Source organism: Rhea pennata, chromosome 6 (assembly GCF_028389875.1).
Source record: "Rhea pennata isolate bPtePen1 chromosome 6, bPtePen1.pri, whole genome shotgun sequence".
NCBI lineage: Eukaryota > Metazoa > Chordata > Aves > Rheiformes > Rheidae > Rhea > Rhea pennata.
In genome coordinates this window covers 34,341,565-34,357,667 of record NC_084668.1, presented here as the reverse complement: position 1 = coordinate 34,357,667, position 16,103 = coordinate 34,341,565, and the positions used below count along the sequence as shown (strand labels likewise).

The window sequence follows — 16,103 nt, the reverse complement described above, 5'->3', positions numbered from 1 at the left end:
CTGGATTTCATGATATGTCCAGTATGTATGGAGAGCAACAATTCTTATTTTCTCTTGGGCTATAGAGGATCTTTTCCCTGAGCATTGGCTCTCAGTGAAAAGATACCCAAGTTGTTTTTGCTGTTTACCAGCACTCTAAGATGTGATACATCATCTGTAGGTATCACTTTAGGTCCAGAAGTTACATATCCATTCCTGCTGTTTATCTATGTAGCTGTGCTATTTGCACATTTCAAAATGGTAGAGTATTTTGTATGTTTTTGTACTATGTCCTTATGTGAATGTGTCCTAAGCCATCTGGATGAATACCCCGATAAACATAAGCCCAGTCAACTGCAGTATGTCCTGTTTTCTTGGAAATCGAAGCAGTGCTTTTCCTGTTTAGAACAAACTGTTTCCTGGAAGGCTACAAGAGAGTCAGATTGACTTGTGTCTAGATAAGGTTCATAGTTGTTCCTTTATGTAAGTAATAGAAGCATCTTAATCTTGTAACATTATAATGTGGTACATAGATAAATGCACATTCTGAGGCTGTTCCTTGGCAAGGAGAAAAAAAGAGAGGTAAATATAAGCTGTGTTAGTTCCTAAAAGGTATTGAAAGTCAAGCCATTCATTAGATAGCTTGTCACTGAAAAAGAACCTAAACACTGCCTAGTCTAATACTTCACAATAAATGGCATTAGGTATACTGGCATTTGGTGAGATAGTACAGTGTATTAGACTGATATTAGGCATGGGGGGCTTTCACAGCGGAATGTGTTCCCAGACTAATTTGAAGGAGTAACTGGTGATTTTATTAGGCGGAAACTTGGGACCCTCGCAGTATCTCCTGATGAGAAGTGGAAGGCTGTATTTGAAGAGTGCTGGAGCCAGCTGGGCTGTGACAGCCCAGGCCAGGGGGATAGATGGAAGGCTTGGGACAACATTGCGGTGGCCCTGACCACCAACCGACGGCAACACAAAGACAGGTGGGTTCCTGGAGAAGATAGTCACCAAGATGAAGATTAGGATCAGTTGTTACAATCAATGTTTAACATTAAGTAGTGTGTATGTGTGAGGTGCTAGCTGATTATTATTAGATTTTTTTTCTTGTTTAAGTACGCCACTGTGTCTGGCTTTCCAGTAAGGGAACGTTCAATCTCTATAATCCAAATCAGTGCAGAAAATCAAGAAAATACAGTGAAATAAAGAGTACTGGATGACACAGGGAGTTGGAGAATTTGGAAAGAAACTTGGAAGGGAGAGATTGTATTTCTGAAAACTTAAATGGTGGGAAAAAAAGGTTCGTTAGAAAAGAAACTTTCCCTTGAGATTTAGAAGCCTTTAACAAGAAAAAAGGATATAGAAAGCCTGCTCAGAATGTTGCAGGAAAGGTTCATTCAGCAAACCTGACTATGCAAATTGAGAAAGCTACTTTTTAGTAAGAGTAGGCAGGATCAGGGGATTAATGCAGAAAGGCAACTTTTAACAAGAAAGCCACAGTAAAAATGATGATGTGACTTTGATTCTGCTGAGTGCCGGGAAATGGATAGTGACAAGATCCTGATGTTTCCTACATGTCTGTTAGAGTGGGCATAATGCTTTACATGTTCGTGAGTTTGTAAAGGTTGGGATTTTGAGCAGAAATGGGTCTGTGGGTGAATATTTCCACAGTATTGTTTCAGCTTCTGTTCTGCTGAAGTAACGATGAAGAAATCTTCTGCAAGAGATGTGGGAGGAGTGAAGAAGTTTAGACTGAAGAATTCTATCAGAACTGGAAAGGTTAAGAGAACCAGTGAATGGAATTGTTTCCTGTGTGGTTTTTTCCCCCTTACTCTCCATTTTTCTTTTAAGGCTGATAACTTTCTTGAGGTGTCTTCGATACTTATCTTCACATTTGTTCCTACTGTGTCTGATGAATAACACTTGATGTCTTTGTGCTTTGTATAACTGCAGCCCAGAATTATTGAGTCGTTCACATACTCAGACACTGGAAAGCTTGGAGTTCATTCCACAACACATTGGTGCCTTCACCCTGGAAAAATATGAAAATATCAAAAAATACTTGATAAAGGTATTGTGACTATCTAATGCTCCTGTAGCTTGTGGTAAGACATGATGTTGAGCTCATTTGGGTTGTTATACTTGTGTAATAGCTTTTCTTGAATCACATCCATATTTCATATTTATAGTCCAAGTTGAGTTCGTTCATTTTTGCTCATAACCTCCTGATTCCTTGAATTTGAGCCTGACCCACTAAAATCATTATATACCTAATGGGTGTTTCGTTAATACAACTTTTACTTAGTTACTGTTTTTTTCTTATGCATTGGATCCCAGCAGAGCATTTTGAAGTGCTGGCAGATTATTGCATGTTATTTTTAATAGAACTGGACAGATAATTTGTCCATATATTAGCACAAGTTCTTCTACTGCTTGCATACTGTTCAGCTAATACCATATAAATTTAATAGTCCAAATCAGCCATTTGCTAAAATTAACCAATTTGTGTGATGCATTTGTAATGTGTTTTCGTGTCTGTTGTTGGACCTTTGACCTGTCTCTCCTGAAATCCTTTTTTTCTTTAGCTTACCTATCTTGACCTATCTGACTGGCAAATTAATGTCTTTCACCCCAGGCTTGTGATACTCCTCTCCATCCTTTGGGGAAGCTGGTGGAGACACTAGTAGCTGTCTACAGAATGACCTATGTTGGAGTAGGAGCTAATCGACGATTACTGCAGGAGGCTGTAAGAGAGATAAAGTCCTACCTCAAACGTATCTTCCAATTGGTTAGGTAATAATACTCTAAATTTTCACATCAAACTGACTGGATCATTAAAGATACTTGAGTCACTGAAACTACTTAGTGTTTATGTAGTCCAAATGTGCTAGCTCTGTTTTGGAGTTGATCGTATTTCTTTAACCTTTTTAAGCACTCTTCAGAATTCTCTTTTAAAATAAAAATAAAATAACATAAAACTGTCATTACAGTGAATCACATCTTATGTAATATCTTAAAATATGACTATAGAGAACTCATCTTGAATGTGAGTTTCCAACTTGGAAGGATATGGAAGAATAGTGCAGAAGGGGAACTAGAGTGTACTCCGTTAGAGTTCTTTCTGCCTCATCCATGTTGATATGAAGTGTTTGCTTAGATTCTTGAGAGCAATTGCAGCTGTCATTGGCATATTTCTGCTTTGATTGACAGGATCCTAATTAGCAGCCATCAGAAGCCTTGTCCAGAGAGAGATAATGTCAGGGTAGAAAATGTATCTTTGACACTGGAGAGTACTGTCTTTATAAGTTTTATCTCAAATGGATTGTACTGTACATCTGTTGTCTATGCTCTCTTATTCTGTGATGTGTTATTTCTGCTGACTTTTATGTCAGTCCAGTCCTGCCGGCTGAGCTCCAGTGATCTGTAGAAACTTTTTGAAATGAAATCATGTGTTATCCTGTGTGTTACCATTTAGGTTCTTGTTTCCTGATCTTCCAGAAGAGGGCAGCACAATTCCATTTCCAGTGACTGCGACAAAGGGAAAGCGATCATTCTGCAGTGGGAAATCTGATTCCAGATCAGAATCTCCTGAACCAGGGTAAGTAGAGGAGAAAACTGAACTAAGAGGACCTCATTTTCTGTTCAGGGTTCTTTCTCAGAATTCCCCTTTACCAGAAAAAAAGTTACCATCAGATTTTATTTTTTCCTCTTTGGTTTTGATGACAGATTCTGATGTGCAAATGTCCATATGATTGCATTAAGCATTTCATCCCTTTGCTTGTACTGTTCTGTGCAGTGTTTGTGTATTTAAATCCATGATCTGTCAATCGTTTGCAGGTGGTTTTAATAGGCACCATGAGTTCAGCTTTCCCTGTTAACATGACAGCTTTGTGCCAAGCACCTACTAACTTTATGAAGTGCAGCATGTGTATGTGATGCTAGGTTAGGTAACTTACTGGGTTTTAGCCTGTTTTCTAGTTTATGCTCTAAAGGTAAGAATCAGTAGAATGGCTCAGAGTGCAGACTAAATGACCACCCTTGATTAGCTTGAAGATGCAGGTAAAACTTGAACATTAATATAATATGCAGATTTTACATTATACTGATCAGAAAAACAATCGTCCATTTTAAAAACTATATCTGATAGGTCTTAACACAGATAATACTTGGTTGATTTTGTACATCCTTGTAATATTCTTTTCACTCATAGAATGCACTCATAATAAATATCTGTTTCAATCACTGATCTTAATTCTACTTGTGTAAATGATTGTGTGTGTTTGTTTGTTTAACAGCTACGTTGTAACCAGTTTTGGCTTACTGCTACCTGTATTATTGCCACGACTCTACCCTCCTCTGTTTATGTTGTATGCCTTAGACAATGAACGCGAGGAAGATATTTACTGGGAATGTGTTTTACGTCTGAACAAACAGACTGATACAGCTCTTCTAAGTTTTCTTGGGGTGCAGGCGTGAGTATACTTCCACAATAAAACAAAAGCTAGAAAAAGATTTTGGAACGTAATTATAAAAAGCGTATCTAAAAAACAAATCCCTAGGATTCCTTGATAATTAAGTTGTATCTAAACTGCATGCCAGTTAGTGTGGTTTAGAATAAATCCAAACTTCCCTCTTCAAAAAAAAAAAAAAAAAAAAAAGGAAGGAAGGAAGAAAGAAAGAAAGAAAAGAAAAGAAGAAAAGAAAGAAAAGGAAAAGGTTCTGCAGTGATACTGATTTTTTAAGGGAGACATCTCAAATTATGCTATCTTTTAACTATTTGTACTAGGTGTAGTTAATCCTGTGGTGGTAACTGTTCTATTTTAGCAGAACATGTTGATCAGTTAATTTTATAAGGTGAATAATGCTTTAATAGTAGTACAATCTCTGTTCTCTCAATAGAAGATTTTGGGTTTCTTGCAGGAAATTTTGGCCAGAAACTGTATCCATCCTTGGAGATATTAGAAAGGTATGTTCATTGGGCCTTGACTTAGAATGTACTTTACCTAGTGCTTTTTGCAGAAGCTTGAGAGCATGAAGAAGTAACACAGGAATTTTTTTTGAACAACCTTTGCTGAAAAGATGCTGTGCTGCCTTGCTTCCTTGCACTTTTTCTGCTACTTAAAAACCACATATAGTTTCTTAAAATAACTGTGAATCCAGCTTTTGTCATTGACTTTTGTGTGCTGTTAGTCTAGTAATAAATTAGTCTGTAACCATTTTGTTCTATAATTATGCAAAAATGTGAAAATAAACAGCTGTCAAGGTAATTCTCAAGAAGCTTGATCAGAAGACTTGTACCATGGTACACTTCCTGATTAAGAGAATTGTACTGTTTTTTGTTCTTTATTATCATCTTGCTGAAAGTGGCAGAACAGTGTTCTTGAACAGTAGTTGTACTGTAGTTCCCAGTCTCTGTGCTCCAGTAATAATGGTTTAGTAATCATAACGTTTAACAATTTTTTTTCTTTAAATCATGCCTGCAATGAGTATTTTATTTGAGATTTTCTTTTTTTTATGATCATTTAGATCCTCTTATATTCAGATTACCTCTTACCTATTTATAACTGTGGCTTAGGCAAGGTCTGTAATGATTGGAAGCATGGCTTTCATCAGACTGGTTGCTGGTTTTATGTGTATTCATTGTGAGCAAATCTTTGTACGTCAGACACTTGCAGATTAATTTGCTTTGTGTTCTGACTCTGCGAGAGCAACCAAGCTGTTTTGCACTAGAATTCAGTCTTTTCAGTGCAAGGTTAAAGGCTTCTGGTGAATGCAGTGTGAATATATATACTCAGACAGAACTGCTTTGACTTAATAGAGGACTTTGTTCTCTTCAAACAGTTCAGCATCTCTTTTTTCAGTTCTGGTGTGTGTGGTAGAGGTGGGTTTTTTTGTTGTTTATTTTGGTTTGGGTTTGTGGTTTTTTTTTTGGGGGGGGGGGAGGATTGGTTTCTGTGCATGTTCCACAGCCCTGGAAAAAGCTCTTCCAGATAGTTGCGGAACAGTCTGTGTGCTAGCTCTGTGTTCTCTGAAGCTTCTATCACCCTGAAGATGCTTATTCTGATCACTTCAGTCTGCTGCCTGGATACAGGCAATCTGATATTCCTTAACAGAGATGGAGTGTTACAAGATTGTAACAATAATCCAAGCCAAGAGTGATCTCCCCAAGGCTATGGGTTCTCAGCAGGATATGTTCCTGGTTTCCCAAATCATAAGCATTGGGACACTTCAGTATCAAAGGTTCATTTAAGAAGACATGGTGCAAACTTCTGGTCAGACTTTAAATGTTTCAAATTGCAGCAATAACATCTTTGAGTTACTCCAGATTTTGATGTTTTTAGGTACTAGGTAAAATCCTTCTAGCTGTTTGAGGTTTTTCAGCATTTGTCTTTTATTTTATTTTTTTTTTATATATATATAGTAGAGCCCTTCCACTGAAGTATTATGTGGCATGTGAATTCTGAGTTATGCAGTTATAGGATTTTGTTTTTGCAACCATTTACCTTCTTTGCTGGGTCATTTGTCAATTGAACACCAAGACAGCATATTTGTTGCCTCTCTCCCCTGTCAAATATCCTCATTTCTGTCAATTTCTCTTGGTCTTTTGCACCCATTCATCTGTCCATTCTCTCCCTCCCCCATCCAGAAAGACTTAGGCTCAGATGCATGGTAAAAGCTAACAACGTTTGTATTGGTTCTTTTCTGTTTGCTCCAAACCCAAGTCCGTGTTGAGTATTGATTGGTCTGGCTTTTGTAGGCTCCAAAGGTTCTCCATCTTCCTTGACTTGGAAGGTATCTGAAAACATAAATGACCTTTGTAGCATATTGATTTATTCAGTACAGCATTTCCCGAATTTTAAGCAAAACTCTTACAAATTATATATAGGCAGATTTTTGGATGGTTTTAGCTCCTAGCTACAGTAGAAATGTGGGAGGGGCCCCTTATACTAGTGCTACAGTAGCTGCATTTTTTTCTTGTCCTGAATAGTCTTTGGGAATTTGGGGGTTTTGTTTCGTGTTCTTCTTCTTTTCTTTCTTTTTTTTTTTTCTCAAATTGCTTGAACTTGAATGATAAAACTTCTCTTCATTGCATAGGTATCACCAAATACAAAAGATGCCTGCTTTGCTTCTGCGGTTGAATGTTTACAGCAAATCAGGTAATCCTCTGAAGTTGGTCTTTTTAATGTTTTCCAGTTCCTGCTACAGTGGTATTTGTCTAATTTATTTGACTGTGATCCTTTATTGTCTTTTTTTTTTTCCTCATTCGTTTTGGTAAGAGAGGTCAGGTAGAAGTTTCAGAGTTCCTACAGGAAATGATACCAAATTCTCCTAGTGAGAAAAGTACAGCCTAATAAATGGGACAGTTTGAGGCATGTACAGAGGATGCCATTTAGAATTAAAAGTGAAAGGATATCTAGTCAGATCTACAGGTGATTTTTTTAAAAAAAAAATGATTAAGACAAAAACATATTTGTGAGAAGCTTTTCATATCTGTTAATTGATAAAAGGAATTCTGCTGTAAGAACTTAAATGGAAATCAAAAGGATTTTAGAAAGGCCTCTTCTCCACCCCCATCAATTTGTAAAAATAGTGCAAAGCTGTGAAGGCTGTCTTGTTTGTAATAGTGCAAATAAAACCCTTGACCCAGCAATTATAGCTTGGGGTGCTACATGGCTTTGGCAGCTGTGACTTATGTGGTATGAATGATCTGTGGGCTTACCTTTGGGGGGCAAAGGGGGTAGAAATTAAAAAAACTAACTAGCAGCTTGTCATCTTAATTTAGAAGCAAATACTCACAATGTACACCAAAGACTTCTGTGATGGTAAGAGGTTGTATTGTTTCATCGAAACTATTCCAGACAACTGAGTTTAGACAAGTCAGTTGTGTGGTTTTCTGTTCTTTTTTTTTCCTTTTTCTTTTTTTTTGTTTTTTTAATGGAGGTGGGAGGAAGGGAGCTGTTAATCTGAAAAAACAACTTCTCACTTATTACCCTGTTTCGGTTTTGCTCTCCAAATAGTACTACCTTTACCCCAGCTGACAAATTGAAGGTGATCCAACAAACTTTTGAAGAGATCTCTCAGAATGTACTTGAGTCTCTTCAGGAAGATTTCCTGTGGTCTATGGATGACTTATTTCCCGTTTTTCTCTATGTGGTGCTACGAGCCAGGTAGGTACTAAGAGTAGCATCATACCTAAGTAGGGCATAGGCGGTGTGGGTACACCCATGTTAAGCTTTCCTGCTTCTCATTATCAGACTAATTTTTAGCTTTTTGTAACTTCACATTTTCCATTTTGACTTTTTGCTTTGGGCTTGAATAAATTTTAGAATTAAAACTGCAATGATTGTAACCTCAGAATGAAATTAGGAAAAAGCATGATTCTTGTGGAGCACTTGAGGACAGATTTTAATGGTATCTTTCTTCACCCTATTCTTTCCCTCTCCCTCTCCCACATGTGACAGGATAAGGAATTTGGGGTCTGAAGTACACTTAATTGAAGACTTAATGGATCCTTATCTTCAGCACGGGGAACAAGGCATCATGTTCACTACCTTGAAGGTATGAGAATCATTCAGGGTTATTAAAAACTCTTTGGAGAATTCATCAGGTTAAGACAATGTTACAAACAGTAAGTTATAACTTCCTTGACAATTTTAATCAATGTTTTTAGCTATTAGGAGCAAGAAAACTTAACTTAGAGCTTAGCGTAGCCTAGTATTTATGAAAACTACTAATAAAATGATGCAATATGTAAATGTAAAAGCAATACTGATGGCTGACTGTTTTGCTGTGCTCACTTGTCTTGTCTTTCTCCTGCAACTTAACAAATTTTAATTCTGTTATAAAAATTGGAATGAAGTGCTTCTCTTGAGTGACTAATGATGTTTGTCTGACATTACATCAAGATGCATCAAGAATTCAATTCCCCCCTCCCCCCCCCCAAAAAAAAGATTCCTTTGTCAATCTCTATATTCTAGTTAGTATTTTTCTAGTACTTCTTCTAAGTATGGGAGAAGAGAGAGAGATCTCTGTTGAGGTGAAAATCCCATTGTATGCCAAAGACCTCTGTAATAGTAGGATGTTGTCTTGTTTCATCAAAATTGTTCCAGACAATTGGGTTTAGACAAGTCAGTTGTGGTTTTATTTTTTTATTGAGGCAGAGGTGGGAGGAAGGGAGATAACCTGAAAATACTTTAAGTAAAAATTGCATGCTGAGCAGCTAGAAGAACGTGGTTGTGTTTTTTGGTCTGTGAAAACTGGGAATGTATCTGGGTTTTTTTCCCACCTGTTATTTTTATAATGCTACAAGAAGGGAAGATCTGAGTTGAACTTTCTCAAAATAATATTTTTATTTAGTAAGAGCTGAATCTTATTTTGTCCAAGTACAAATATTTCCTGAAATGTTTGTGTTAAGTTTCTGGCCACTACTGATTCAAGTCATACAGAACTGGCATTAAGGAGTGAATAGCTATCAGCAGCAGCAGGTCAGCTGTGAAAGTTATGGTCAAAGTATTTATCCAGGTGATAGAAGTCTTTGCTTTTTGGTATCAGAGTGCTTTTGAAACTCTTAATCCTTGCTTCTTTGTTCTGTGAGAAAATATTTTCATTTTTGAGCCCTTCTATCAGAGGGCAAAAGACTTGTGAGCAAGAAAGTGTACATCTTGCCAAAGCTGGGAACCAAAGTGTTTGGAGTCTCAAATTGTGCTATCTCACTTCATAAAGAGTTAGACATAATTTGTTATTGAAAGCTCCTGGGTTTTTTGTTGTTTACATATCATAAGATTCTCATGTGTTGCAATGTCACTGTCACTGCTTGCAGAAAGCCTATTTTCTTGGATAGAAAAAGTTCAACCTATTTGTGTATGGTACTTTATCAGATTCCTTAAAACTGGCATATGTGCTAAACTGAACTTTGTTTTAATTCAGGCATGTTACTACCAGATTCAACATGAGAAACTTACTTAGACCATCATTTATGACCTGACTCTGGGATAATCTACGGAGTGGAACTTCATTAATACTCACTTTCTTCCCTGAAATAACACTACAGACATGAAAATACTCTGAAGTTACAGATGTTTTGTTACAGATGAACACATTCTGTTTTTACTACTTTTGAACTTTAAAATTGGAGAATTGCAGCTGGAGGCTAGCTATGAAGAGATGATGAAGATAGCGATAATGGAATTTGATTTGCCAAGCACTTTCTGAGAAGAAATGACTCTAACAGAAAAATTATTTATTCCTTTTAAATTAACAGTACGTCAAAAAGGCATAGAGTACATATGAAAATCTGGGTCATGTAGCTTCTAAAATAGGTTTGTCTTTATTATTACTGGTTTGTCAACAGGGATGTTTAAAGAGTGAATTACACCACAGAACCAGTCTTCCTGAATTAAGCTATTACTATATATGTTTGTTGAAAAATGACAATGATAGTATTTATAATGAGTAGCCCATAGTGTGTTTTGCTGTAAAGGTTTTGAGGCATCTTCTGCTGAACAGAACTGCTGAAAGCAGTGTCATAATATGCTATTGTGGAAATATTCACATTGTTAGACTTGCCTATTTACTAGAATTACAAATATGTAGGCACTCACTACTCTTTCTGCTAATGAAAAAAGGCGTTGACTAGTTCATATTTTGGCACTGAATTAAATACTTGAAATCCATAGTGTGTTCAACTTTGTTCCCTGAGATCCAAGGATAAACACTTTCTTCAGAAAAGAAGAAAGTCCTGTGTAATAGGAAAATGAGAATATGTTTTTCCAACAAACTGACAGTGGATTAAGTTTGAGACTTTTGCCTGTAACTTGCCGGTTAGTTATGTGTCAAAGAAAAATGTCTATCATTGCATTTTTGAAGATACAGAGAACAAGTAATTTCAGTGGAGGTTTTTTTGTGTATGTGTGTGCGTTCTTCTGTGGTTTATGGTTGTTTGTTTATACCAATAACACTGCTTGGGTATTGTAGATGCTCTTCTTCACCATGACTGACACAAAAAAAAAAAAAAAAAAAAAAAGGCAGAGGGGAATTGATTACTGAATGTTATAATGGCTTAAGTTATCTCAAACTTCCATAGCTAATGCTAATCATATTTTGAAAAAATAATCATGGCTTGTGTATTGGCACTTAAATGGTTAAAGAAACATATGTCAAAATACTGTTGGGAACAGTGACTGTAATGTAGCAATTTTCATAATAAAGTAAAAAATTGTTCTTTCTGAGATTATTAATTTTATTAGAGAAGAGGAGAAAGCAATTCTGGCAAGGCTGTTTACAAATATTTCACTGTGAGCAGAACGCATGCTTGGTTAGTTATTGCATGAAAGACAGCTGTTCTAGACCATTACTATTTCTTTTATGAAAATAAACTAAAGCAGAAAAAGTGGTGATGGGTACTGTACCAGCTTTGGTTCTGTTTGGGATTTCCTTGTAGGAAAAGATTTTTTTTGTTTTTTTCCCCAAAAAATTGTATGGGGCATGAGCATTTGAAGGCTGAAACTCTTCTTGAAAATAGTGGTGAAAGTTGACTTTAACAGAAACTCAAATTCTTTTTAATCTACTGTGAATGTTCCTCTTAAATATATATAACCAATTGAAGAGTCAGATTGTTGTTTATAAACAGTTATGATGTTTCATTATGATGTTTTATTTACAAATACCAGGTTAATGGATACTTAAATGTATTTGCCTAGTCTTTAAACAGGATACTGAAGAGACTTTCTTGATCTTTTGTAAGTAAAACTGAAACCAAACCGAAACAAACCTGGGGTTTGGTTTTGGAAGACTAATGCGTGGACCTTGAGGGACAAAAAGAAAAATAGTAAGAAGAAAAAATCCAAATAAATACTGCAGTAAGTGAAAATGTGCATACAGCATGGAAATTTTACATATTGGTGAACCCAGAATACATTCCCTATTTAGCCAAGATATCAGCATTCTTTTAGATGTTTCTAATATTGTTATTTATCCAGGAGAGTGCCAAGGGGAGTGTTGCAGCAAAGAAACTTCATATCATGGAGACTGAGGGAGTATAGAACTTGTTGTATTTTTGTCCCCTGTTGAGGGAGAAGAAAAACACATTCTGACAGACAGCTGCATATTGGTAAGCTTAAAACTCCCCTGTTACCTTTGAAAAATAAGTTTGAAGCAGAATATGTATCATGCGTTGAAGACAGTAAGATCATGGTTTCTTGATAATCTTGGTGCTTTAAGAGTATGCAAGGTAACTTATATAGAACAGGTCAGCGTATAATGTTTCTTCAGATTTATGAATGAAGTCAATATTAATTCTTTAAAGCAGTCACAAAACAAGCTATTGCAGTTCTGTGTAACATTAGAAGCAAAACTTCCCTCTGCTGAACCTGCAGTTCCAAAACCTCTATTTTTTTTTTTTTTTGGAGGCGGGTGGCAAGAGAGGACAAAGAATCAAAGAATAGTGGCGGGATGTGTGTGAGCCTCGTACCATGATGGATGCTAATTTGTAAGTGATTTATCTGCTTGGAATTCCTTTTTTTTTTTTTTTTTTCCCCTTACTATAATGACAAGTTAGTATTAGCTTTGTTTGCTCATCATGGGATTTTCTATTTCTGTATTTCAGTTATGATCTTTTAAAGCCAGTGTTTCCATCTGACTTTTTTTTTTTTTAGCCTACATTTAGAAATGTGAATGGTGACTGCCATATGTAATGTGGCAGTTTATGAAATCTGACATTTTTAGCGGATGTTATCCAAAATTCTAAAGTTTATGCCTCCTGTAAATTTCCATCTGTATGGATGCTGCCACCTAAATTCTGTATTTTAAAACTTTTTTTCAATATTTATTTAACTTCAGATCGAATGATACGAAGTTGAGAACTAAAGAACAAAAACAATCTGCCTTTTTATATACACCACCTCTTACAAAAAGCAGTGATAGAGCATATGAATTTAACTTGCTGATTAATGAAAACAGACTGCCTGAGCTGGATTATTTTTGGTCTTTCTGGTATATAACTCATCTGTTAGCTGAAGAGAATTTTAGGATTAAATGTGCTTCTGACACAGATTCTACTTTATAACCTACTTGTGGACTGTGAGGCATCTGGAAATCAGTGCAGGGCAGCTTTGATTGTGTGTTTCTGTAGCTAACCAAGAAATGAGTTAACCTGCGGGACTGTTATTTCTGATAATTTATTATAATCTCTCCCACTCCCCGCCACCCTAAAATTGAAAGCCAGGCATTTCTTGTGCTGTAGCAGAAATTCTGTAATCAGCAGCAGAAGATCAAGGTTGCAGTATTACGTATTGTCCTAATTGCAGAGTTGGTAACTGAAGAGAGACTCTAAGAGCTAAGTGTCCTATTCACTGGGAAAGTTTTTGAGAATAACAAGCTGCTTAAATGAGAGAACTTAAGGTAGGCTTTTTAAGCAAGAAAAGGGTTAAGGGGATTTATTCTCTTCTCCCTGGTAGTGAGTAGTTCTAAGGTTAGGTTTCTGGGGATTAGAAAGGAGAGGATGTCCATAGATTAGCTAGGGCAGTGAGGTTACTTGCTCTGCTAACATCCTACAAATATTCTTTTACACCATGTTCAGGTCTTGGCGAATTTCCAGTGGATTCTGCAGTATTTGCAGGTAAGACAATATGCTCTATAGTGAAACCATTGTACTAAAGAGATGTTTTTCCCTATGCAACTGTGAAATTAGTTTATTGTAGTTACAGCAACCCCGATTAAACTTGTGATGTCTGTTTAATTCCTATTAGCTAAATATTAGAGATACATGTGATATGAGAGTAGGAGCTAAAAAGAGAATTTCTTTCCTTCCTTCTGAATGCCAGATTCTATGCATTAATGACTCATTTTGCTAAAGCTAGATTCGTTTTTCTAACTACTCCTGTTAGAAGCAATTTAGGAAACTGACTGTTCTTGTATGGTGAGGGATAACCTAGAAGATAGGATGATATGGGACTGTAAAACAAACCATTCCTGTGTTGAAATATTTAGAACATTGTTTGCAAATCAGCTGTATGGCTAGTGTTGTCAGTTTTGTTTTTGGAAGCCCCAACTGTTGGCAGTAAACAGCTGGAAATGAAAATGGTAGGGTAAGTCAGTAATGCTGGCAGCCTCACATAACTCCAATTTGGTGCATACACATTCTTTTCTGAATGTTGTTTTAGGAAGTAACATGTAAGTGGTGTAACCCCCATGCAAACAAGATATTGGCACTCCCAGTGGAGCTGTAGGATTGTGTTTTAGTGAGAGGCAGAATTAGTCATATAATTGAGTATATCTGATTGCAAATGGTAATAGCTTATGTTGTTGCATCAGCAACCTTACGCATGTAAGTGGTTATCCAAAGTTTACCCAGTGACTTGTATCAGTGTAAGGCTTATTCAGTGTTTTTAACCTATACCACTTCAGACTTGCCATAATGTATGGCAGGATCTATGGTTTGAAAAGACAGATCTCAGCCTTTGCTTAAAATGTCAGGTTACTCCACTTATGTTTAGGGCTGCTTTTTTAATTAAAACACTTACGTGTCAATGTACAAAGACAAAATGTCTTTCACACTGACTAAAAGAGGAGACTGATGTAATTCAGTCATAAAACTGGCTTACTCAAGTTCATTTAACGCAAAACAGAAGTCCTAAATAGGACATGTTGTTAGAAGAGTGCTGAATGCCTTTTATCCTTTATTGCTTGCACACTCACATGTGATGTGACTTTTAAATGTGGGCTTTCAGTATGCCAAATATAACCTAAAATGGGAGTTGGCTCTTTTGTAGCACATCCAAAGCACTTGGATATTCACCTTTCATTTGTCTTCACATGATCTTTATCACAGAACTGTAATCTGCATTTTGAATCCCTGAGCCTTGTTCAGGAGTGCATTTTTGTGTGTCTATGTGGACTATTTAAAGGAAAAACAAAACAAACAGCTATCATACCTGGTAATGACAGATGTTGGTAGAGGCTATCTTTAATGCTTGAAAAACCTGGAAAAAAAAACATAGTTAAAAGCTGGAGGAGCTTTAGAATTAACATTAAGAAATTAGGTTTCTCAGATGCAGATTATAAGATACACTCTAAGAAAAACAGTTTCCTTTTAGGACAAAACTCTCAGATCACATAGTTTTCTATAAATGCTTCTGCAGCTGAATTTGCAGCTACAAATTCTGTTTCCAGAAGGCAGGGAGGGGTCACCTGTGCTAAAGAGATGCTCCAGAACCTTAGGGTTATTTGTGTTTCAGTATGACTGATACTCAGTGAAAACAAGGAGCCACTGTCTTGAATGTGTTTTCCAACATAGGTTTCCTCTCTCTTTGTCTGTACCATTCTACAATAAAGATTTCTGCACTACGCTACTCCTAATGTCTTCAGCAATTAAGAAACAAGAATTCATGACTAGATCTATATGACCTCCTTTGTTAAATCCATCATTAGGCAGATCAGCTAAGCTTAACACAGGGGAAGGCAAACCCTTAAAGGAACAGAACTCAGAATATTAAAAACATCAAATGATTGCACTGTTGTTCAAAAACCCCCTGTGGGCATCTGGAAGGATTCAATTTTACATTCATAAAATGTGAAAAATAGTTGTTCTCAATGGAAAAATGATGATGCAATATAATATATCTCTGAAATAGAAAGGTTGCATTAGTTGGAGAAGATCAGACTGTATTTTGATACTGTTTGAAAGAAGAAATCAATTTTAAAAGCAATCTTTGGGTTAGAATTTATATAACCTACATAATTGAGGGTTCTGTAGAGAACTTGGGATGAATTAGAGATACTTGACAATAAAATGTTTGAGCTAAGGGATGATAAGGGAATGAATTTTTTCCTTATCTCCTCTCCCTTTTGAAGATTCAAGAAAAGAGGAAGCATGTTCTAAAAATAGGCATTTAGTAGTACAGTGAAAGTGACAGTAATGTGTTTTGCTTTTATAAGCAGATCAAGATAATATATCTCCTGCTTGTGCTTTCTAATTTTTTCCTTCCTGTCTACAGAACAATCTGGAAGAAAATGGCTGCCTTTTTGCTTTAATAATCCAGAAGATTAAGCTATATATTTAACAGAATCTGGTAAGGCATTCACTGTCCACATACTGTCACGCTATTGTTCAGTTTTGGCCAAGA

General features: G+C 36.3%; 1 protein-coding gene across 3 annotated transcripts in view; it reads left to right on the top strand.

Annotated features, from left to right (window-relative positions):
- Window positions 1-11,374, top strand: part of ALS2 (alsin Rho guanine nucleotide exchange factor ALS2) — a 43,983-nt gene extending 32,609 nt beyond the window's left edge. For all 3 annotated transcript variants that reach the window (XM_062578714.1, XM_062578713.1, XM_062578712.1), the window contains 10 exons: window positions 801-968; window positions 1,936-2,053; window positions 2,618-2,775; window positions 3,458-3,580; window positions 4,278-4,454; window positions 4,903-4,948; window positions 7,078-7,139; window positions 8,001-8,150; window positions 8,445-8,541; window positions 9,910-11,374. In XM_062578714.1, coding sequence (XP_062434698.1) covers window positions 801-968; window positions 1,936-2,053; window positions 2,618-2,775; window positions 3,458-3,580; window positions 4,278-4,454; window positions 4,903-4,948; window positions 7,078-7,139; window positions 8,001-8,150; window positions 8,445-8,541; window positions 9,910-9,948 — 1,138 coding nt within the window. In that variant the 3' untranslated portion in view covers window positions 9,949-11,374. The remainder of the gene's footprint in view (window positions 1-800; window positions 969-1,935; window positions 2,054-2,617; window positions 2,776-3,457; window positions 3,581-4,277; window positions 4,455-4,902; window positions 4,949-7,077; window positions 7,140-8,000; window positions 8,151-8,444; window positions 8,542-9,909) is intronic.
- Window positions 11,375-16,103: the final 4,729 nt, after the last annotated feature.